The sequence below is a fragment of the Dendropsophus ebraccatus genome, chromosome 4 (genome assembly GCF_027789765.1).
Source record: "Dendropsophus ebraccatus isolate aDenEbr1 chromosome 4, aDenEbr1.pat, whole genome shotgun sequence".
NCBI lineage: Eukaryota > Metazoa > Chordata > Amphibia > Anura > Hylidae > Dendropsophus > Dendropsophus ebraccatus.
The window spans coordinates 157,362,142-157,382,994 of NC_091457.1; the positions used below are offsets into that span (position 1 = coordinate 157,362,142).

The window sequence follows — 20,853 nt, forward strand, 5'->3', positions numbered from 1 at the left end:
ACTACAAAGCTTAGCATGAAGAATAATTGGAGACATCCTTTCCTTCGTGTGACTAGTTAATGAAGTCCCAGTGAAAACAATCACATGTCAAAGAAAAATAATGCGCAACTGTAACCCGTCTAACACCGGAGAAGCCGACAAACAATAGAGAGTTCATTAAGATCTATTTACAACTATTACAATTTCCGCTCTTTGTCTTTGCCTTCGATTACTCTGAAATCTGACGTACATTGCCGCGTGACATGATGCTAAAGTTATGTACCCGCCAATGCCATGTACCACGTCATAGTGATTATACGCTTTTGTAGACGGAAATACATTTGTCATGATCACGTAGGTGACATCAATACTTTAAGTGTCACTGTCGTTTTTTTTTGCAGAAATCAATAGTACAGACGATTTTGAGAAACTTTGTAATTGGGTTTATTAGCTGAAAAATGCATTTTTATCATGAAAAAGGAGTTTGAACCTTCCCCCCTGTCTTCATGGTTCTCTTAGGAGATGAGGCACCAAAACAGGACATCACCGGGCTATCTCCTCTGAAGTCAGCACTGACCTCTCTGACCTCTGAATACCGGCTTTCACACAGATCCTTTGTTCTCTGCTCTCTGCAGGCGACTAATCTCCCTCCTCCCCCCTCCCCTCTCCATAGGTTACACAGGGCCGACTGATGTAAAAGAGTCGAGATTTCCTGATAATGAGCAGTGAATGAGAGAGAGGAGGGACGGAGGGACCTGGGGAAAGTCTTTTTGAATGCAGATAATGGCAGATTTGCCCAATACTAAACCAAAGGAAAGAAAAGCGACACAGCTACAAAAAGTCGCACACCCAAAAATAAGAAGTAACAGTAGAAAATTATTTATTTAATTGATCGCACACAACAAAGAAAAGAAAGGGTTAAAACCAATTAAAAATGGCAGCAAAGACAATGCGTGGGGTATAGGTGACTGTATACCAGGGAGGACTTGCCATGTATACTGATTGTTGAATACTTTGGAGAATACACATATAATATTTTGTATATTCATTTATTCATGGATTTTGAGTACATGTTCACCATATGGTTTTTGTCGGTTACATTTTTGTAATTTGGTTTACAAGTCCTATCATATGTTTACATCCTGACCTGGTATCACTTATGTAGCCCCAAATATTGTGGGGGCACATATGTCATTTGTGTGGCGCTTGACTTTGTTGCCATTTTTAATTGGTTTTAACCCTTTCTTTTCTTTGTTGTGTGCGATCCATTAAATAAAGAATTTTCTACTGTTACTTCTTATTTTTGGGTGTGCGACGTTTTGTAGCTGTGTCGCTTTTCTTTCCTTTGGTTTAGTATTGTTGTTGTTGACCAGCTGTTGGCACCCCTATTCTATTAATTGAATTATTCAAGCTGTGCCCACCAGCATTATATCTATATTGATATTTGCCCAATAAACCCAAATTCAAAGTTTGGGTTTCTGCAACAGCAACAAAAAAATTACAGTGACACTTTAAGCAGTTAGGTTACTGTCTGTTATTGGACAAAGTTTTTACAAAGATAAAGGCTGACCAATAAGATTTCACTGTGATGGTGTGGGCTCAGGAGTGTCAGCAGTGTCGTCTGTAACGAATGGACTCCTGCTGCAATGGCAGAGATTAGAAATATCTACAATCCCAGAAGTATAACCCGTTGGATGGCACAGTCATTAGCGCCAGGCAATAGCTCAGTCAGTGATCATGAGGTGTCATGGCAGAGAGAGGACAGAAGACTAGTGAATGTCTTCCATATTGGTCCACGATTAGGCCCTTCTAGAAATGCAGCATAACTGTAAGCCAGTTAGCGTTAGAATAAAGAATATATTACATTGCAAAATAGAGTCCGCTTTCTAATGTAGTAGGTTACAACAGAAGCGTAGTGTGAACAAGTTCAAACTGAAACACACTCATCAATTTAGGTTGTGCAAATGCTAGAAACTACACTATGATACACTCAGGGTGGGTCAGATACCACTCGTGGAGGTTCACCACCAGAGAAATCTGAGGTGGGGACAATGTAGCAAAACTCACTCAGACCAGGTAGGTGGATGAGAGTGTTCCTTCTTCAGGCAAGTATGGATGACCAGTGATATTTCCAATAGAAAAGCCGCATCCATGTCAACACAACCCTGGTCACAGAGGCACAGAGCCACCAATTGAGCTGTTTTTATTGTTACAAGCCGTACGCAGGATGTCTGAGGAAGGTTCGGTAGAATTCTCAAACCATTGTGTTTTTATCAATAAAAACAGCTTGATCGGTGGAATTGCCTCTGCACCTCCACAGAGGCAATTCCACCAAGGTTCACGTGGATATGGCTTTTCTCTTGGAGATATCACTGGTCACCTGTAGGAGGAACGTTCTCATCCACTCCTAGTGCGGGTGAGTTTTGCTATATTGCAAAATAGAACAATAGAATATAGCAGGCCTCCTACTGAGACAAAAAAGAAGTTACGGTAAAAATAATATAAAATCAAAGCCAAAATTGCTGTTTTTTTGTCGCTCCCACTCCCAAAATAGAATAAAAATGAGTAAAAAATTGTATGTGCCACAGAAGTGTTTCACAGATTTTTTACTGTGCAAATGTACACATTTATATATATATGTGTGTGTCCCCTGCAGCCACCAAAATCCTACTTAGCTAATCAGTGACTGAGAGGTGACAGAGCCCCGGCCAGTGATTGGCTAAGTGGGCTGTCACTCTTGAGCTAAGAGTGACAGCCCACTCAGCCACTGGCTGGGGTGCTGTCCCCTCTCAGTCACTGATTTGCTGAGTAGGATGGAGGCGGCTGGAGACACCAGAGACCTGGAACAGGACACTGGGGGAGTGTGGACAGGTGAGCATGCCATTTTCTTTTGTTTGTTTTTCAAATGTGCGGCTGCCATCTTTACTAGGGATGAGCGAACCGTCCATTTCGGGTTCGTATGAACCTGAACTCTCAGTGTCTGATTCCCGCTGTCTTCCACCTCCGTGAAGAGGGTGCATACAGCCGGAGGACCGCTTGGAAAACTGGGATACAGCCATAGCCATAGGCTGTATCCCAGTTTTCCAGGCGGTCCTCCAGCTGTATCCACCCTCTTCACAGAGCGGGCAGAGAGCGGCGATCAGACGCAGAGAGTTCAGGTTCATACGAACCCGAACTTGGACGGTTCGCTCATCTCTAATCTTAACAAACTCATTCCGAACTCTGCAGGTAGTTTGGTTTAGTACCAAATCAAACTTTTTGCAAAGCGTGGAAGAAATCTTGGTTTAGAAGTTTCAGTTCGCTCTTCTCTAATGAGTGAATTTACCGTAAGTGTGTAGAGAATTTACATTGTGCAGTGAAGGTCATCAAAACAAGATCCAAAAAAAAGCAATGGTGGAATTTCTATTGTACTGACTTGTCTAAGACAAGAGACAGACTTGGGTTGTTGCTGATTTTAGCTTACAAAGGGTTGCCCTAGCTAACACAATGCTGCAAGCCTTAAAGTGACTCTGTACCCACAATCTGACCCCCCCAAACCACTTGTACCTTCGGATAGCTGCTTTTAATCCAAGATCTGTCCTGGGGTCCGTTCAACAGAGGATGCAGTTATTGTCCTAAAAAACAACTTTTAATCCGGCAGCGCTGTGTTTAACGTTCGGGGCTTACATTAGTATATGCATTAGGCTGGCACACCCTCTCTGTCCCTCTTCCCCACCCTTCTCATCATTAGGAATGCTCCAGGCAGATTGCTTTCTATTCCCCACCTGTGTGTATAATGAACATGGGCTGGATTGTTAAGACACCTGTGCAAAGCTCAAACAGCAGGAAATGTTCCTGGATCATTCCTAATGATGAGGAGGGTGAGGAGGAAGGACGGAGAGGTGGTACCAGCCTAATGCATATACAAATGTAAGCCCCAGCCATTAGACACAGCGCTGCCGGATTAAAAGTTGTTTTTAGGACAATAACTGCATCCCCTGCCGAACGGACCCCAGGACAGATCCTGGACTAAAAGCAGCTATTTGATGGTACAAGTGGTTTGGGGGGAACAGATTGTGATTACAGAGTCGCTTTAAAGAGGTACTCCGGGCTGGGGTTATTTTTATTGTGTTGGCTGGGGAAGGGGTGGATATAGAGGCCGCCAGACACTTACTCCAGCGCTGGGTCCCGGATCGCGCCGCCCTGTTCTCCCGTCTCGCAGCCTGGTCTGAGCTGCCTTGAGACGTGACGTCTCAAGGCAGCTCAGCCATTCAGCGGTCGTAGCAGCGTCCTGCCTCGGTCGCTGAATGGCTGAGCTGCCTTGAGTAGTCAGGTCTCAAGCCGCAGATCATTTCAGGAAGTAGCAGCAGCACGGGAAAACGGGGCAGCGCAATCCGGGACCTAGCTATGGAACCAGGGAGGCCTCTATATCCAACCCTTCCCCGGCCATTCACTAAAAATAACCCCAGCCCAGAGTACCCCTTTAAGTGTGAGGGTACCACATTGTTTATTATGTAAACAAAACAGGACAGCAAGTAAACGTCTTAAAATGGTTAAGACCTGAACCAAAGAATAAAGCCGAAAGATATAATAAATGGCCCACTTATCGTTCTTATGTAGAAACCTGGCTGGTTTATCAATAATTCAGAAGTGTCAAAGTAATGCGGGTGAATAGGATGAGTGTCCTTTGCTCTGGAAACAATTACATTTCAATGGACAACGTGTAACGCTGCAGTGAAGCAGGGGGGGGTCAATACTTTTTATAGGTATCAGAATAATCAGCAGTTCCATTGGGAATGTTAATTTACTTCCTGCCCTACAGGAGATATCATAAGTGAATGTTTGGAACAACTGAGGTGGTAAACGTTTGCAGATTGTGGCAACCTGTGGCCATGTACAACAGCTGCCATCCTGCAGACCGATCCTTCAGTCTGCAGACCGATCCTCCTGGTGATATAGTCATTACGACGGAGCTTTGTTCTACAGCAGATGTTATGACATCATGCGAAAGTAGGAAACATATTGAGCTCTTCTGTGTCTACTGTCATGAACAGCGCACAGAGCTATACTCCCGTTTCCAGGCCACCCTTCTGCGTCCATTGTGTGCTACACATTTTCATGTAATGAGTTGTTGACAATGGCATTTGATCACGGTGGTCTGTATAAGTCCACATTTGTTCTTGATTTTCTCATGTCATTTTGCCCCCATCGTATGATCACACCCGACTCCAAAAAAGTTATGGATAACTTTTTGTGGTTTTTCTGGTCTGGTGACTATTCTGGAGACCAAGACCTGAAGATCCTCCTACAATAAATTCCACACCTCCTCATGGGGGGTAGCATTGTGCAAACAGCCCAGTATAGTCACAGCAAAACTAGTCCCAACAACAAGAAATTATACAAGTAGAATATCTGAAACTGTACCTATTACACGGGACGATTATCGCTACAGTGTTCAAAATTAAAGGATAATCATTTTGTGAAAATGCCGGCAACGATCAAACGACCAACCACAAATCTGGCGCTGACACCAAAACCATCGTTTATCGTTCATTAATCAATCGCCCAATCGATCGTTTAATGGTTTTGAAGCAACAATTTGGTTTTTGGTTTAGACGAATAAATCATTAGAATAATCGCTAGAGAAATCGTTAGAAAAATCGTTATTGTGATCGTTTTTAAGACCGCTTAAGCCCATCTCACACATAGGGTGAATCTTTTAAAAAGACTGTTTACACGAAACGATCTGCAAATTTTAACGATAAATGATCTCGTTTGCTATCCTTTATCGTTAAAAATCGATTTGTCTAATAGGAGCCTTATGGTGCGTTTACACGTAACGATTATCGTGCGAATTTGCTCGATAACGATCTAATTTGAACGATAATCGTTCGTGTAAACGCAGCGAACGATCAAACGACGAACGAGAAATCGTTCATTTTGATCTTTCAACATGTTATCAAATCGTTGTTCGCAAAAAATTCGCAGATTGTTGCGTGTGAACAGTCGTTCGCCGATTTAACCAATGTGTGAGATAGGCTTAAGGATCGCAAAACGATCGCAAAACGAATTTTCCGTGCGTATCATACCGTATAAACGCTGATCGTTATGAAAAAAAAAATCGTTACTCCGACATCGTTAATCGTACGATCGGGCCAATTATCGTTTCATGTAAACGCACCATTAGGCTGGGTTCACACTTATATTGTTCCTTTAATTCTTGTGCTTTGTAACTTAAGCAAAACAATGGAAGAAAAGGGCACCTGCAGATTCATTGAATGCCGGACACCAATGGCACCCGATGACTTTATTGGTTCTGTCAAGTTTCTGTCTGGTATTATGGATGAAACCAGCAATAGAGCCTGCAGAGGTAGCATGGACTCAGATAAGTTAAATTATTTTTTAACACTATTCAGGTAGATATGTTATTTAACACATTAATTCAGCTTGTCAGGACTGAATACCTTATCCCTGAGAGTATGCAGCGGATTCAGACAATTCCAGAAACATAAATTGTTTACAGATTTTACAAACGTCTATTTTCATTTGGAAAGAAGTCTGCAGAACTCCCCAGATTTAACTCTCATGGACGGTCGAATCCGAGCTGGTAGAATACACCAACTTCCTCCCCAGAGAGCCAGATGAAAGGTCCTCACATAATTACATAATGTCCGGGCTATTTTCGGAGGCCTACAGTGTAATTGTTTGGGCTTTTTCGTAAGATTCCTGTTTGGAAGTGAAACTTTTCTAAGCCTTTTTCTCTGGATAATCCTAAAACAGTTCAGTATCCCAGGTGCAAAGGATTTGTTTAAAGCAGAACACTTCAGTTTAGGGTATATGCACACACAGCAGAGAAAACCCGGACAATTGTTATTTTTGCGCTTTTGTTTTTTCCTCCTTGTGTATATCAGGCCGTAGCGCGTTCATTTTTCCGCCTAGAGACCCACCTTATTTTTTGCGCCACTAATTGTACTTTGCAATGGCAGATGTCATTTCTGCATAAATTATTACTCTGTAACCTGGTGACATGGGGGGACACTCTGTAACCTGGTGACACGGGGGGACACTCTGTAACCTGGTGACACGGGGGGACACTCTGTAACCTGGTGACACGGGGGGACACTCTGTAACCTGGTGACACGGGGGGACACTCTGTAACCTGGTGACACGGGGGGACACTCTGTAACCTGGTGACACGGGGGGACACTCTGTAACCTGGTGACACGGGGGGACACTCTGTAACCTGGTGACACGGGGGGACACTCTGTAACCTGGTGACACGGGGGGACACTCTGTAACCTGGTGACACGGGGGGACACTCTGTAACCTGGTGACACGGGGGGACACTCTGTAACCTGGTGACACGGGGGGACACTCTGTAACCTGGTGACACGGGGGGACACTCTGTAACCTGGTGACACGGGGGGACACTCTGTAACCTGGTGACATGGGGGGACACTCTGTAACCTGGTGACATGGGGGGACACTCTGTAACCTGGTGACATGGGGGGACACTCTGTAACCTGGTGACATGGGGGGACACTCTGTAACCTGGTGACATGGGACGCTCTGTAACCTGGTGACATGGGACGCTCTGTAACCTGGTGACATGGGACGCTCTGTAACCTGGTGACATGGGACACTCTGTAACCTGGTGACATGGTACACTCTGTTTGATCAAATAGTTTGCTAAGATCCTCATTTTTTGACATCTACAGAGCAGGTTTACACCGGGGGGAGTATTTGCGGTAAGCACTTGCACCCGTGGGTTGCTGTTGCCCTTTTTCTTTTTCTGTCTGGTATTGCAATTCAGCTTCATTCACTGCAATGGAACTGAGCTGCAAAACCCACACCTAAACTGAGGACAGGATAAGTGGTATTTCTGGAAGAAATCGTCTGTGTTTGCCTGAACAAGTTCTTAATGGAACCTTAAGACATGATCAGGAGTCCTCTTCCCAAACCAGCCAGACACCTTTAAGCAAATGGGCTGACATGTAAGATTACCCAATCCAAACAGTAATGCATACCACCATGGCATCAATGCATTGTACGAATACCAAGTGTTGTAAAATGTTAAAGCTGCTGCTGTATGTCCTGCAGGAAGTGGTGTATTCTCTCCAGTCTGACACGGTGCTCTCTGCTGCCACCTCTGTCCATGTCAGGAACTGTCCAGAGCAGCAGCAAATCCCCATAGAAAACCTCTCCTGAAAAGAATACACCACTTCCTGCAGGACATTTAGCAGCTGATAAGTACTGGTAGAGAAAGTTTTTTAATAGAGGTAAATTACAAATCTCTGAATATGTCTGGGATCAGCTGATTTGAAAGAAAAACATTTTTGGTCAACTACCCTTTTAAAAAACACAGCCTGTATTACAGATTGACTATACACAATCTATAGTATCAGATTATTCATACCTAGATATTGTACCCCAAGTCTCCTGCAGGAATCTAGACAGGCTTGCGTTGCGTTTTCATATCCATAGTCGCCAGGCCACAGCTTAGTGGTGATCCACAGCTCTTCTCTCTTCACACCACTCTCAGCTATTGCTTTCCCAATCAATTCCTCATTGCCATATCGCTTAGCCGTATCGATATGCCGAACACCACAAGATCTCAGAGCATACAGCAATGCATTGTGGGAATATCCTCCATGATGAGACATCCCTATGAGGTAGATGAAGAATTAGAAAGTGCCAGATGCTTCTATTAACGCTCTTTACAATTATTACTGTCACATCCGGTGTCCTCTGACATGTTAATGAGGTATTAAAAAAAAAATTCTTTCAAATCAACTGGTGCCTGAAATTGCCAGAGATTTGTAATTTACTTGCAGTTAAAAATATCCAGTCTTCCGGTACTTATCAGCTGCTGTATGTCCTGCAGAAAATTGTGTATTCTTTCCAGTCTGGAGAGCAGGAGAGGTTTTCTATGGGGATTTGCTACTGCTCTGGACAGTTCCTGACATGGACAGAGGTGGCAGCAGAGAGCACTGTGTCAGAATGGAAAGAATACACCACTTCCTGCAGGACATACAGCAGCTGATAAGTACTGGAAGACTGGAGATTTTTTAATACAAATAAATTACAAATCTTTGGCACTTTCTGGCACCACTTAATTTGAAAGATTTTTTTTCTCCTGCTGGAGTACCCCTTTAGGCTGGGTTCACACTATGTATATTTGAGGCTGTATTTGTGAGGCTGTATAGCAACCAAAACCAGGAGTGGATTGAAAACACAGAAAGGCTATGTTCACATAATGTTGTAATTGAGTGGATGGCCATCATTTAATGGCAAATATTTGCTGTTATTTTAAAACAACGGCTGTGGTATTGAAATAATGGCCGTTATTTACTGTTATATGGCGGCCATCCACTCAATTTCAACATTGTGTGAACAGATCCTTTCTGTGTTTTCAATCCACTCCTGGTTTTGGTTGCTATGAGGACCTGACATGAGGACCAAATACAGCCTCAAATATACATAGTGTGAACCCAGCCCCCAACTTACACAGGGCCCAGGGAGCTGAACTATGGTGGGCTGTTTGTCAGGGTTCTTCTATTATTTCTCCTTGGTCCCTCTTAAGTTTTTAAAGTGATACTGCTCCCCCCTCCTTAATCTATGTACCTTTCTCTACACCATCTACAAGCTTCAATGCTGTACATTCAATATATATGAAGAAGTCTATGAGATTGAGCTTCAGCCAATAGCTACAGAGCAAGAATTCATGAGATGCGGCTTCAGCTAATAGCTGCAGAGCAGGAAGTCTATGAGATGCAGCTTCAGCCAATAGCTGCAGAGCAACAAGAAGTCTATTAGTTGCGGCTTCAACCAATAGCTGCAGAGCAAGAAGTTTATGAGATGCGGCTTCAGCAAATAGCTGCAGAGCAGGTAGTCTATGAGATGCGGCTTCAGCCAATAGCTGCAGAGCAAGAAGTCTATGAGATGCGGCTTCAGCCAATAGCTGCAGAGCAGGTAGTCTATGAGATGCGGCTTCAGCAAAAAGCTGCAGAGCAAGAAGTCTATGAGATGCAGCTTCAGCCAATAGCTACAGAGCAAGAAGTCTATGAGATGCAGCTTCAGCCAATAGCTGCAGAGCAGGAAGTCTATGAGATGCGGCTTCAGCCAAAAGCTGCAGAGCAGGAAATCTAGGAGATGCAGCTTCAGCCAATAGCTTCAGAGCACGAAGTCTATGAGATACGGCTTCAGCCAATAGCTGTAAAGCAGGAAGTCTATGAGATGCAGCTTCAGCCAATAGCTGCAGAGCAGGAAGTCTATGAGATGCAGCTTCAGCCAATAGCTACAGAGCAAGAAGTCTATGAGATGCAGCTTCAGCCAATAGCTTCAGAGCACGAAGTCTATGAGATACGGCTTCAGCCAATAGCTGTAAAGCAGGAAGTCTATGAGATGCAGCTTCAGCCAATAGCTGCAGAGCAGAAAGTATATGAGATGCAGCTTCAGCCAATAGCTTCAGAGCACTGACTGATATCGAGGAAAGAGACATTATTTTGGCATCTCTTCATACAGTACAATAACATTCAGCCATGTTGTTATCCCTCATGGTGTTGGGGACCTACAATATAGAGTAGATAAAAAAAGTTGCATTTGAGGGACCAGAGTCAAATCCCTGACTGCTTTATCTGCCGTAATTATGAAAATTCACCTTAAGTTTCTCTTTCATATAACAGTTGTTCTGCAGAGTCAGCAACTTTTGTTGACTATGGGGAGGGGGGGAGTTTAATCTGAAGAACCTATCAAACAGCTGCCCATATCTCAGCTTCCCGGACCCTTGTCAGGAGGTGATGGTGTTAACTCATCTGATGTACGGGAAATGTAATATGAAGGGTACTGTAAATGTGAAACTTAAATGTGGATCAAAGAAATGGAGAACATATGGAGCAGACAAAGCCAGCGCGGGGTTTCCTCTGCCAGTAAAAGGCCGGACGGCACAAAGGGGAATTATGTAATTGTACCACTTCTATTCTTAGAGACAGGTTCTCAGCAGCGAGAGTTGGGCTCAGCCTGGTGTGATACAAGAGCTGCCGCTTCTCATGGACTGGCCGTATAATACCCTGAGAGGGATGAATGAGAAGCATTCAGAGACTCTGCCAATGGGCACAAACCCTCCCTGTGCACTAATGACACTGGCAGAACACTCGGGCGAGAAAACCTCCATCGCAATGTCAACCTGTCAGGCAGCGTGTAATGCTAGAATCCTGCCCCGATCCGGCACCACCGGCCACTCGTATGGTAAAACATTTGGCGGAAATAAAAATGTAAGCAGTGTACAAAACAGAAACCCTACAGTAAATGAGATACTGGTACAAAAAGTTGCATAATGTTAGGCACCAATCATTGGCTCCATACAAGCTCGGAAATCAGAGAGGATATCTGGATGGTGGCTCCAGGCAACTTCCCAAGATTTTTACCTACTTTAATTTTATATATGAGGCTGAATATGTTATCTGTCCCAGAATTGCAGTTATAAAGGATTTTTTTCACCATTTCCTTCTCTTTGAGTGGTCATAAAGGGCAAAACAAAAATAAAAGGTACTGAGAGTGAGAAAGTACTGATTTAGGAACTGTAACCGTCTCATAGTGGTGCGACTAAAGCACCCATAAGGCTCAGATAGACTGCATGGGGGTGAGGCTTTATATAAGACCGGCGTAGTGATAAATCCCCCCCCCCCCTTTGTCTGTATCTGGAAATGGTAGAAAAAGTGCTGGAAACAAAGGATTGGATACTACGGATAGGTGACAGGCGGAGGGCTGATCTAATACAAATATATACCGTATTTCCCCAAAAATAAGATACTGCCTTATATTAATTTCTTTCTCCCACTATGGGGGACATTTATCATTTGCACCTTTTTGCGAAGATTTTTATCACCGTGCACTGGCTTATATGTTTTCTGAATATTCACATGTTGGTTCATAAATCACCTGCCATAGCTTCCCTGGCGCTGCGCATTTTACTGCAGATATTCATGAATTGACCTTAGTTCGGAAAATTCCGCTACCCGAGTACAGATGCGAATAAATATGCAAATATTCCAAAATTCTCACGTGATAAATCACAATTTTTAGGAATATCCACGCCCACATAAACCAAAAAGGAAAAAAACAGGCGTAAGCTGTCATATTCACACATACACCAAGTTACACTGTTTAGTAAATCTGATGAAGGTCTGTGCACATCACACATGCACCAAAAAATGCTAAGGAGCACAAGGTACACTGCTTCATACATGTCACCCTTTGTCTTATTTTCAGGGGATGTCTTATTTCTCTGTCTCCCGCCCCCAGAATACTCAGCAACGTCCTCAGTGTGACCAGCAGCTGGACTAGGAGTGTGCGGTGGGACATGCATCACTAGCGTGTGGCAGGACATGCATCAGCGCGCGTCTGGACATGCGTCATGGACCAGTATGTCTGTGGCCTGCCGGCTGTGGGGTGCCTAAGTTTAGGGTGGTACAACGGCCGTAATTTCTGTGGTACTTACGTAGTGCTGCAGGCTGAGGAAATCTTGGCGGAGTGTATACACACAGTATACACTCCGGATGGGATCCCTAGTGGCACCGCGAGAAACTGACATGTCAGTTTTCTGCGGCCACTATTTACTGAATAGTGACTGCAAAAAACCCTGTCAGTTCACACAATGGAGCGTGCGGTTTCGCCCGCACGCTCTATTGTGTGCAGTGGGGAGTTCTGATGCATGTGCACACTGATGCGCAAGCATCAGAACTCCGCGGCGCTAAAGATCAACCGGCCGGTACTGCAGACCAGTCCGGCCGGGATGATCTTATCTGACACCAGCCGTTACGTGACCCGGCCGGGTCACGGAACGGCCGGTGTCTTACAATGTGTGAACATAGCCATAAGCTGTATCCAATGTTTTTAGCCACAGCGATTTCGAAGATCTTCCAGGGGCAGTTCTGTGAAAGCGCCGTGTGCGCGAAACAGTCTGTCACCATCCTGTCTTGGCGTCTGCCCACACTGTGCCCGTTTTTTAACTTTTTGATATGAAGCAATAAAAGTTTATGAAGACGACCTCAGTTAGTGTAACTTTTTCTTTTATATATCATACTTGGATTGGATTTACTTCTGCTACTTGAAGTTAGCACCACTGTCGGCCGTGGCTGTAATTTCTGACACTGACAGCTATACTGGACTCACACCTGAGGTGCCGCCGTCTGTTCTATACACTACTGCTAATCAGTTGCGCTCATCTCTAGTAAAAAGTACTGCACATTCTTGACTATATTCTGCCTTCTGTACATGAGTATACATTGTATTTTGTGCACGTGTACATTAAGCGGCATGCATCTCTCGCCATGTCTAAGGTGCTTTACATATAATGATACTGGGATCCACTATAGTTATTGTCTTCAAAGTTTCATTGATCTGCCTCCTCATCATCATCCTCATTTTGTATGTAGTCTATACATTTAATAATAATTCTACTAATACCACTTTTTTCCTCCACAGAAACGTCCTTCATCTCGATGAAAGCGAAAATCTTCTGCCGCCGAATGAAGAGAAGAAGATTCAGATATTTCATAGCGCGGAGCGATCTCCAAGCGTCGCCCCATAAACCCTCCTTTAATGCTTTCCAGAGGGAACCTAAGAGGTTGCCTTTCTTCCTTCCATTCCCACCAATTTTCAGACGAGTCTTCACCTCAGCCAAATTGTTCTCAGATGCACGGCCCCCAGAGGTCTCCTTGGAAACGGGTGAAAAGAGACGGCTTTCTTCCATTGAAATCCAGGGCAACCGGGGGGCTGGGGGGGGGGTCTCCTGACACAAATCAATTGCGATTTCTAGGGTCACTGAACTCATTTTAGGGAGTATAATATGCCAGCCTGAGTGTGAAAGGGTTATATGTACTCACAAAGAGAGTCCCTCAGCGACTTCAAAGGCCCCTTCCTTTCTCCCCGGCCCTCTTGTTCCTTATATCCTATCCGTCCTATAGCTATTGATACCCCAGAGCGCTGCATTCCTTACAGAGCATCCTCCAGTGCAGTCACTCCGAGGACGCAGGAAACACCACAAGTATCAGAAAGGCGGTGAAGGTTTTGTCTTTCCATTGGTCACGCAGCCTATAATAAAACTAAAGCTATAAAACGGACAAAAAGCTGGATGTAAACGTACAATAAATACATTAAATTTGTGAATAGGGCAGCTCCGAGTTATAAAGAACAACTAGATCTTTAGCTAATCTCAGAAAAAACATTGATTTTGATGTTTCTTAGTTTTTATTTAGTATTCCTGTGTGGCTTTGGTAGTCAATCGGCAGAGTGAATGCCAATATGAAGTTGTAGCTATATCAGCCTTTACGCTTCTAGTAAGGCTTTGTATGAGATTCGGGAGTGTATAGTATCTACAGGAATTCGTGCACATTCAGCACAAAGAGGTGTACAAGGTCTGCGACTGGAGTATAAACTTCTATTTAAAGGGATTTTCCAGGCAAAACGTATTAATGAGCTCATCAGTCACCGATCGGTGGGGTACCGACACCTGCCACCTCTGCCAATTAGCTGTTTGGTGAATGAGGCCGACACAGTTGGCTCTGTTCACTGTGAAGCGGTGGCGAGGCATTACTGCAGCTCAGCTCCCGTTAGGTGAAAGGCATTGTACAATAGGTCCAGCCGCTATAGGCTAAACCAGGGGTGGGGAACCTTTTCCATGTCGAGGGCCGGTCGGGCATTAATAAAATCATTCGAGGGCCGCATACCGTGTGCGGCAGTTAGTAGCGTGGGTTTGCAGCACCCGGGGCAAGGCACAGTATTGTTCCCCTAGTGTCCCTGCTATTGTAGTTAACCCCCAGTGATGCCCCTGCTATTGTAGTTAACCCCCCCAGTGATGCCCCTTGTAGTCTAGTTAACCCCCAAGTCATGTCCCTGGTAGCCTAGTTAACCCCCCCAGTGATGCCTCTGGTAAGCCTAGTTAACCCCCATCAGTCATGTCCCAGGTGGCCTAGTTAACCCCCATCAGGCATGTCCCTGGTGGCCTAGTTAACCCCCATCAGGCATGTCCCTGGTGGCCTAGTTAACCCCCATCAGTCATGTCCCTGGTGGCCTAGTTAACCCGCATCAGGCATGTCCCTGGTGGCCTAGTTAACCCCCATCAGTCATGTCCCTGGTGGCCTAGTTAACCCCCATCAGGCATGTCCCAGGTGGCCTAGTTAACCCCCATCAGGCATGTCCCTGGTGGCCTATTTAACCCCCCATCAGGCATGTCCCTGGTGGCCTAGTTAACCCCCATCAGGCATGTCCCTGGTGGCCTAGTTAACCCCCATCAGGCATGTCCCTGGTGGCCTAGTTAACCCCCATCAGGCATGTCCCTGGTGGCCTAGTTAACCCCCATCAGGCATGTCCCTGGTGGCCTAGTTAACCCCCATCAGGCATGTCCCTGGTGGCCTAGTTAACCCCCATCAGGCATGTCCCTGGTGGCCTATTTAACCCCCCATCAGGCATGTCCCTGGTGGCCTAGTTAACCCCCATCAGGCATGTCCCTGGTGGCCTAGTTAACCCCCATCAGGCATGTCCCTGGTGGCCTAGTTAACCCCCAAATAAAAAAAATAAACATCCCACTCACCTTACCTCCGCTCCCACGCTGCCCAGGTCCTCTTCTCTCCCAGGTCCTCTGTGCCGGTCTTTCTCCTGCAGGCAGCGCGCGATGAAATGACGTCATCGCGCGCGGCCCGCAGAAGACTGAAGACACGCGCCGCTCTGCTGGGGAAGAAGCCGGCATAGACAGCATCCTCCTGTGTCCGGCAGCTGTCACAGACACCGGAGGATGCTGTGTATGCCGGCTCCTTCCTCCTCCAGAGCGGCGCGCATCACAGGGGAGCTGCGGGCCGCGGGCCGCATCGGGAGGTCTCAGGGGCCGGATGCAGCCCGCGGGCCGGAGGTTCCCCACCCCTGGGCTAAACAGAGGCAGCTGCTCCCGACCCTGTTCACTGTGTAGTGTGGGCACCAAACATCCGATCGATAACGGTCAGTGACTGATGACCTATTCAGAAGAGGTTCAACAGTCTGTTTCACACGTACCGGATCACAGTGGATTTCATGCTGCGAGTTCCGCAGCAACGTCCGCTGCGATCCTGTGTCCCATCATTCTCTATGGCTTCATATGCTCGCATCATATTTTTCATTCCGCTGCGAGTATGTGAAGCCACTTCCCACCTGCTTCTCAGGCTCCCAGCCCACTATTGTCCTGCTCAGCCAATCAGAGCACAGTCCCACCGCAGCTTCTGGTTGGCTGAGGAGGATGTCAGGGAGCCGGAAGCCTAAGGGCCCTATTACACCAACAGATTATCTGACAGATTTTTTTGAGCCAAAGCCAGGAATGGACTATAAACAGAGAACAGGTAATAAAGAAAAGACTGAGATTTCTCCTCTTTTTAAATCCATTCCTGGCTTTGGCTTAAAAAAATCTGTCAGATAATCTGTTGGTGTAATAGGGCCTTTAGGGTGCTGAGCATCAGCCAATCAGAGCCAGACTTGTTATGCTCCGCCCCCACCTGCTCAAGACAGCCTGCAGGGGAGGCAGGAGGGGTAAGAAGATGCACAGTAGGGTCATTGAATACGATGGGACGGAGGGTACGTGGGTTACTACAGAGAGAGAGGAGGGAGGTATATAGTATGTAGGAACAACCGCAGAGGAGGGAGGGAGGCATAAAGTATGGGGACTACCTGCAGAGGGGGGAGGGAGGTATATAGTATGGGGACTACCTGCAGAGAGGGGGGGGGAGGTATACAGTATGGGGACTACCTGCAGAGGGGGGAGGGAGGTATATAGTATGGGGACTACCTGAGGAGGGGGGAGGTATACAGTATGGGGACTACCTGCAGAGGGGGGAGAGAGGTATAAAGTATGGGGGCTACCTGCAGAGGGGGGAGAGAGGTATACAGTGTGGAAGAACGACTACAGAGGGGGGAGGTATACAGTATGGGGAAAGAACTACAGATGGGGGAGGGATGTATACAGTATGGGTGCTACCTGCAGAGGGAGGGTGTATACAGTATGGGGGGGGAACAACTACAGGGGGGGAGGTATACAGTATGGGGGAACAACTACAAAGGGAGAGGAAGGTATACAGTATAGGGGAACAACTACAGAGGGGGGGTATACAGTATGGAGGATCAACTATAGAGGGAGAGGGAGTTATACAGTATGGGGGAAGAGGTACAGAGGGGGAGGGAGGTATACAGTATGGGGGAACAACTACAGGGGGGGTAGGGAGGTATACAGTATGGGGGGACAACTACAGAGGGGGGAGGGAGGCTTTGGCTGTCCGGGCATGATGGGAATTGTAGTTTTACAACAGACGTAAGGTTGGAGTTTGACACCCGTGCTTTATGTCCAACAATCAATGACAGTCTATGGGATGTCCAATGAACTGAACTCAATGGGGAGATTTATCAAACATGAAACTGGCTCAGTTGCCCCTAGCAACCAATCAGATTCCACTTCTCATTCCTCACAGACTCTTTGGAAAATGAAAGGAGGAATCTGATTGGTTGCTAGGGGCAGCTGAGCCAGTTTCACTTTACACCATGGTTGATAAATCTCCTCCATAGTCCATATCCGTCCATGCTAAACTATGAGGAGATGTAATTTACTGCTCCTATGACAATGCTGAAATACCAGCCTAGAAGTGTTGTCGTAGGGACTTCGGGGTTCATGTAAGGGAAGTCTAATTACACTATTACACAAGACGAGCATTGTGCGAATTGTCGTTATATCTTTCAAGTTTGAACGATAATGATCAAACGACCAGCAAGTAATCGTTCATCGTCTGTTTGGTGCTGACGCCGAAAACATTGTTAATTGTTCTGTGTAATGGTGCGTTTACACAGAAAGATTTATCTAACAGATTTTGAAGCCAAAACCAGGAACAGACTAAAAACAAAGCTCAGGTCATAAAGGAAAGACTGAGATTTCTCCTCTTTTCAAGTCCATTCCTGACTTTGGCTTGCAAAATCTGTCAGATAAATCTGTCTGTGTAAATGCACCATAATGCTGGGTTTACACGGAGCGATAATTCTCCCAATCGATCGTTTAACGATTTTGAACCAACGATTTGGTTTTTATAACGATCAGCATTTAGACGAAGAAATCGTAAGAAATTTCGTAAGAAAGATCGTTAATGCGATCATTTTTAAGATCGCTTAAGCCCATCTTTTACATAGGGTGAATCTTTGAAAGACTGTTTACACGAAGCGATCTGCGAATTTTTAGCGAACGATGAACGACGATTTGAGAGCATGTTGAAAGATCAAAATGAAAGATTTTTCGCTCATCGCTTGATCGTTTGCTGTGTTTACAAGGAACGATTATCGCTCAAATGCAATCGTTATTGCGAAAATTCAAACAATAATCGTTCCGTGTAAACGCAGCATAAGGGTCCATTTACACAGAAAGATTTATCTTACAGATTATCTGCCAAAGATCTAAACCAAAGCCAGGAATGGATTTGAGAATGGGAGAAATCTCAGGCTTTCCTTTATGACCTGATCTCTGTTTATAATCTGTCAGATAATCTTTCTGTGTAAATGGACCCTAATTGCACATCGTTCTTTCATTTGCTAGGATCACATGGTGTAATCCATCATGGGGGGAACAACTACACAGGAAGAGGGAGGTATACAGTATGGGGGACCGACTACAGAGGGGGAAGGGATGTATACAGTATGGAGGGAATGGCTACAGAGGGGGAAGGGAGGTATACAGTATAAGGGGGGACAACTACAGAGGAAGAGGGAGGTAAAAAGTATGGGGGAACAACTACAGAGGGGGAGGTATACAGTATGGAGGGGGGTATACAGTAAGGGGGGAACAACTACAGAGGAAGAGGGAGGTATACAGTATGGGGGACCGACTACAGAGGGGGAAGGGATGTATACAGTATGGAGGGAATGGCTACAGAGGGGGAAGGGAGGTATACAGTATAAGGGGGGACAACTACAGAGGGAGAAGGAGGTAAAAAGTATGGGGGAACAACTACAGAGGGGGAGGTATACAGTATGGAGGGGGGCAACTACAGAGGGGGGAGGTAGGTATACAGTATGGACAGGGGCAACTACAAAGGGTGGAGGGAGGTATACAGTAAAGGGGGAACAACTACAGGGGGGGGAGGAAGGTATACAGCATGGGGCAACAACTACAGAGGGGGAGGGAAGTATACAGTATGGGGGAACAACTACAGAGGGGGGAGGAAGGTATATAGCATGGGGGAAGAACTACAAAGAGGGGAGGTATACAGCATTGGGACCACCTGCCAAGGGGGCGTATACAGTATGGGGACTACCTGCAGGAAGGGGGGGTATACAGTATGGGGACTACCTGCAAAGGGGGAGGTGTATACAGTATGGGGACTACCTGCAAAGGGGGAGGTGTATACAGTATGGGGACTACCTGCAGAGGGGGGGGGATGTATACAGTATGGGGACTACCTGCAGAGGGGGGATGTATACAGTATGGGGACTACCTGCAGAGGGGGGTGTATACAGTATGGGGACTACCTGCAGAGGGGGGTGTATACAGTATGGGGACTATCTGCAGAGGGGGGTGTATACAGTATGGGGACTACCTGCCAAGGAGGGTGTGTATAGTATGGGGACTACCTGCAGAGGAGGGAGGTATACATTATGGGGACTACCTGCCGAGGAGGGTGTGTATAGTATGGGGACTACCTGCAGAGGGTGATGTATACAGTATGGGGACTACCTGCAGAGGGGGGTGTATACAGTATGGAGACCACCTGCAGAGGGGGGGTGTATACAGCATGGGGACTACCTGCAGAGGGAAACTTACAGTATAGGGGCCTAACAACAGTGGGGCATACGGTATAGAAGCAGATAACTACGGTATAGAGTGGGGCTGCAGTATAGGGCCATACTGTGTTTCTCTGCCAGGGCCTTATGACATTTGATGGTAAAAGCAGCAAGGGGCAAACAACATGATCAGACTGACCCCATTGGGCACAACCAATGTCCGTCTTTTGCACTGTGTTATTTTCGTTTTTCTGTTCCTAAGGACGGACACAGCTCAGATGTGGGCTCTGTTCACACCTGCGCCATTTATAGCTGTGTCCGCAGATTCCACTATAATATTCACCATCCTGACAAGTATCACAGCCGAACTACAATTCCCATCATGCCCGGACAGCCGAGGATTTAACCCCCAGCTTTAGCTTGGGTTGTCCAGGCATGATGGGAGTTGTAGTTCTGCATCCGCCAGAGGGCTGCTGGTTTGCCACCCTTAATGAACATTACAGCGACCTGGTGTGAACTGACACCTACCCGATCCAGCATCATCAGGCGCAATGCTGACCAGTAAAAGTACTCTGACTCCCATATCCCATGTGGCGGAGCATGCTGGGAGTTGTAGTACCCCCACAAGCAAACAGAGCACCAATCCCTTGCACAGTGCAGACTCCTAGACTCACCCAGCCCCAGAATAGGGATGTGCTGGCCGCTGGATAGAGGCACAGTGGGGAAATGGATGGGAATCTCCATGCTCTTCCTCCTGTAAGATACAAAGTATAGTGTGTTAGAGAACTCCAGCCTTTTCTTCCTCCATTAGCTTTGCTGTAAGTATATGAGAAAGTCTTTACCCTACGGACATTAGTTTTCTCCTCACACCGATGCCTGAGACGCTTTGCCCTCACTAAACATGGCCGCCGCCGGCTCTCCCCACCGGAGAAATTCAAAGATGGCGGCGAGCGCAATGACTTACGAGGCTGCTGCCAGGAGTTATCATGGCGGGCGCGGCATCAGCTGTGAGGTCAAAGGGATGCTGCGTACGACAGCCGTAATCCGCGGCGGTGCTGTAGCTGTCAGCGTGCCTGTATGGAGACTGACATATAACCTGATAGTAGATTCATCAGATCG

At 46.2% G+C, this 20,853-nt stretch overlaps 1 protein-coding gene across 7 annotated transcripts in view; it reads right to left on the reverse strand.

Annotated features, from left to right (window-relative positions):
* LOC138789028 (glyoxal reductase-like) overlaps positions 1-20,853 on the reverse strand; it is a 93,994-nt gene that overhangs the window by 72,841 nt on the left and 300 nt on the right. For 4 of the 7 annotated variants that reach the window (XR_011362688.1, XR_011362687.1, XR_011362689.1 and 1 more), the window contains exons 1-3: positions 20,577-20,844; positions 20,409-20,488; positions 8,375-8,623 (exon numbers count right to left, since the gene is read on the reverse strand). Coding sequence is in view for 4 of the 7 variants with exons in the window: in XM_069967534.1 (XP_069823635.1) it covers positions 8,375-8,623; positions 20,409-20,488; positions 20,577-20,587 (340 nt within the window). In the remaining 3 variants the exon portion in view is untranslated. Of the gene's footprint in view, positions 1-8,374; positions 8,624-20,262; positions 20,359-20,408; positions 20,489-20,576; positions 20,845-20,853 lie in introns of those variants that run through there. The other 3 variants (XM_069967535.1, XM_069967537.1, XM_069967538.1) reach the window with 3 other exon arrangements.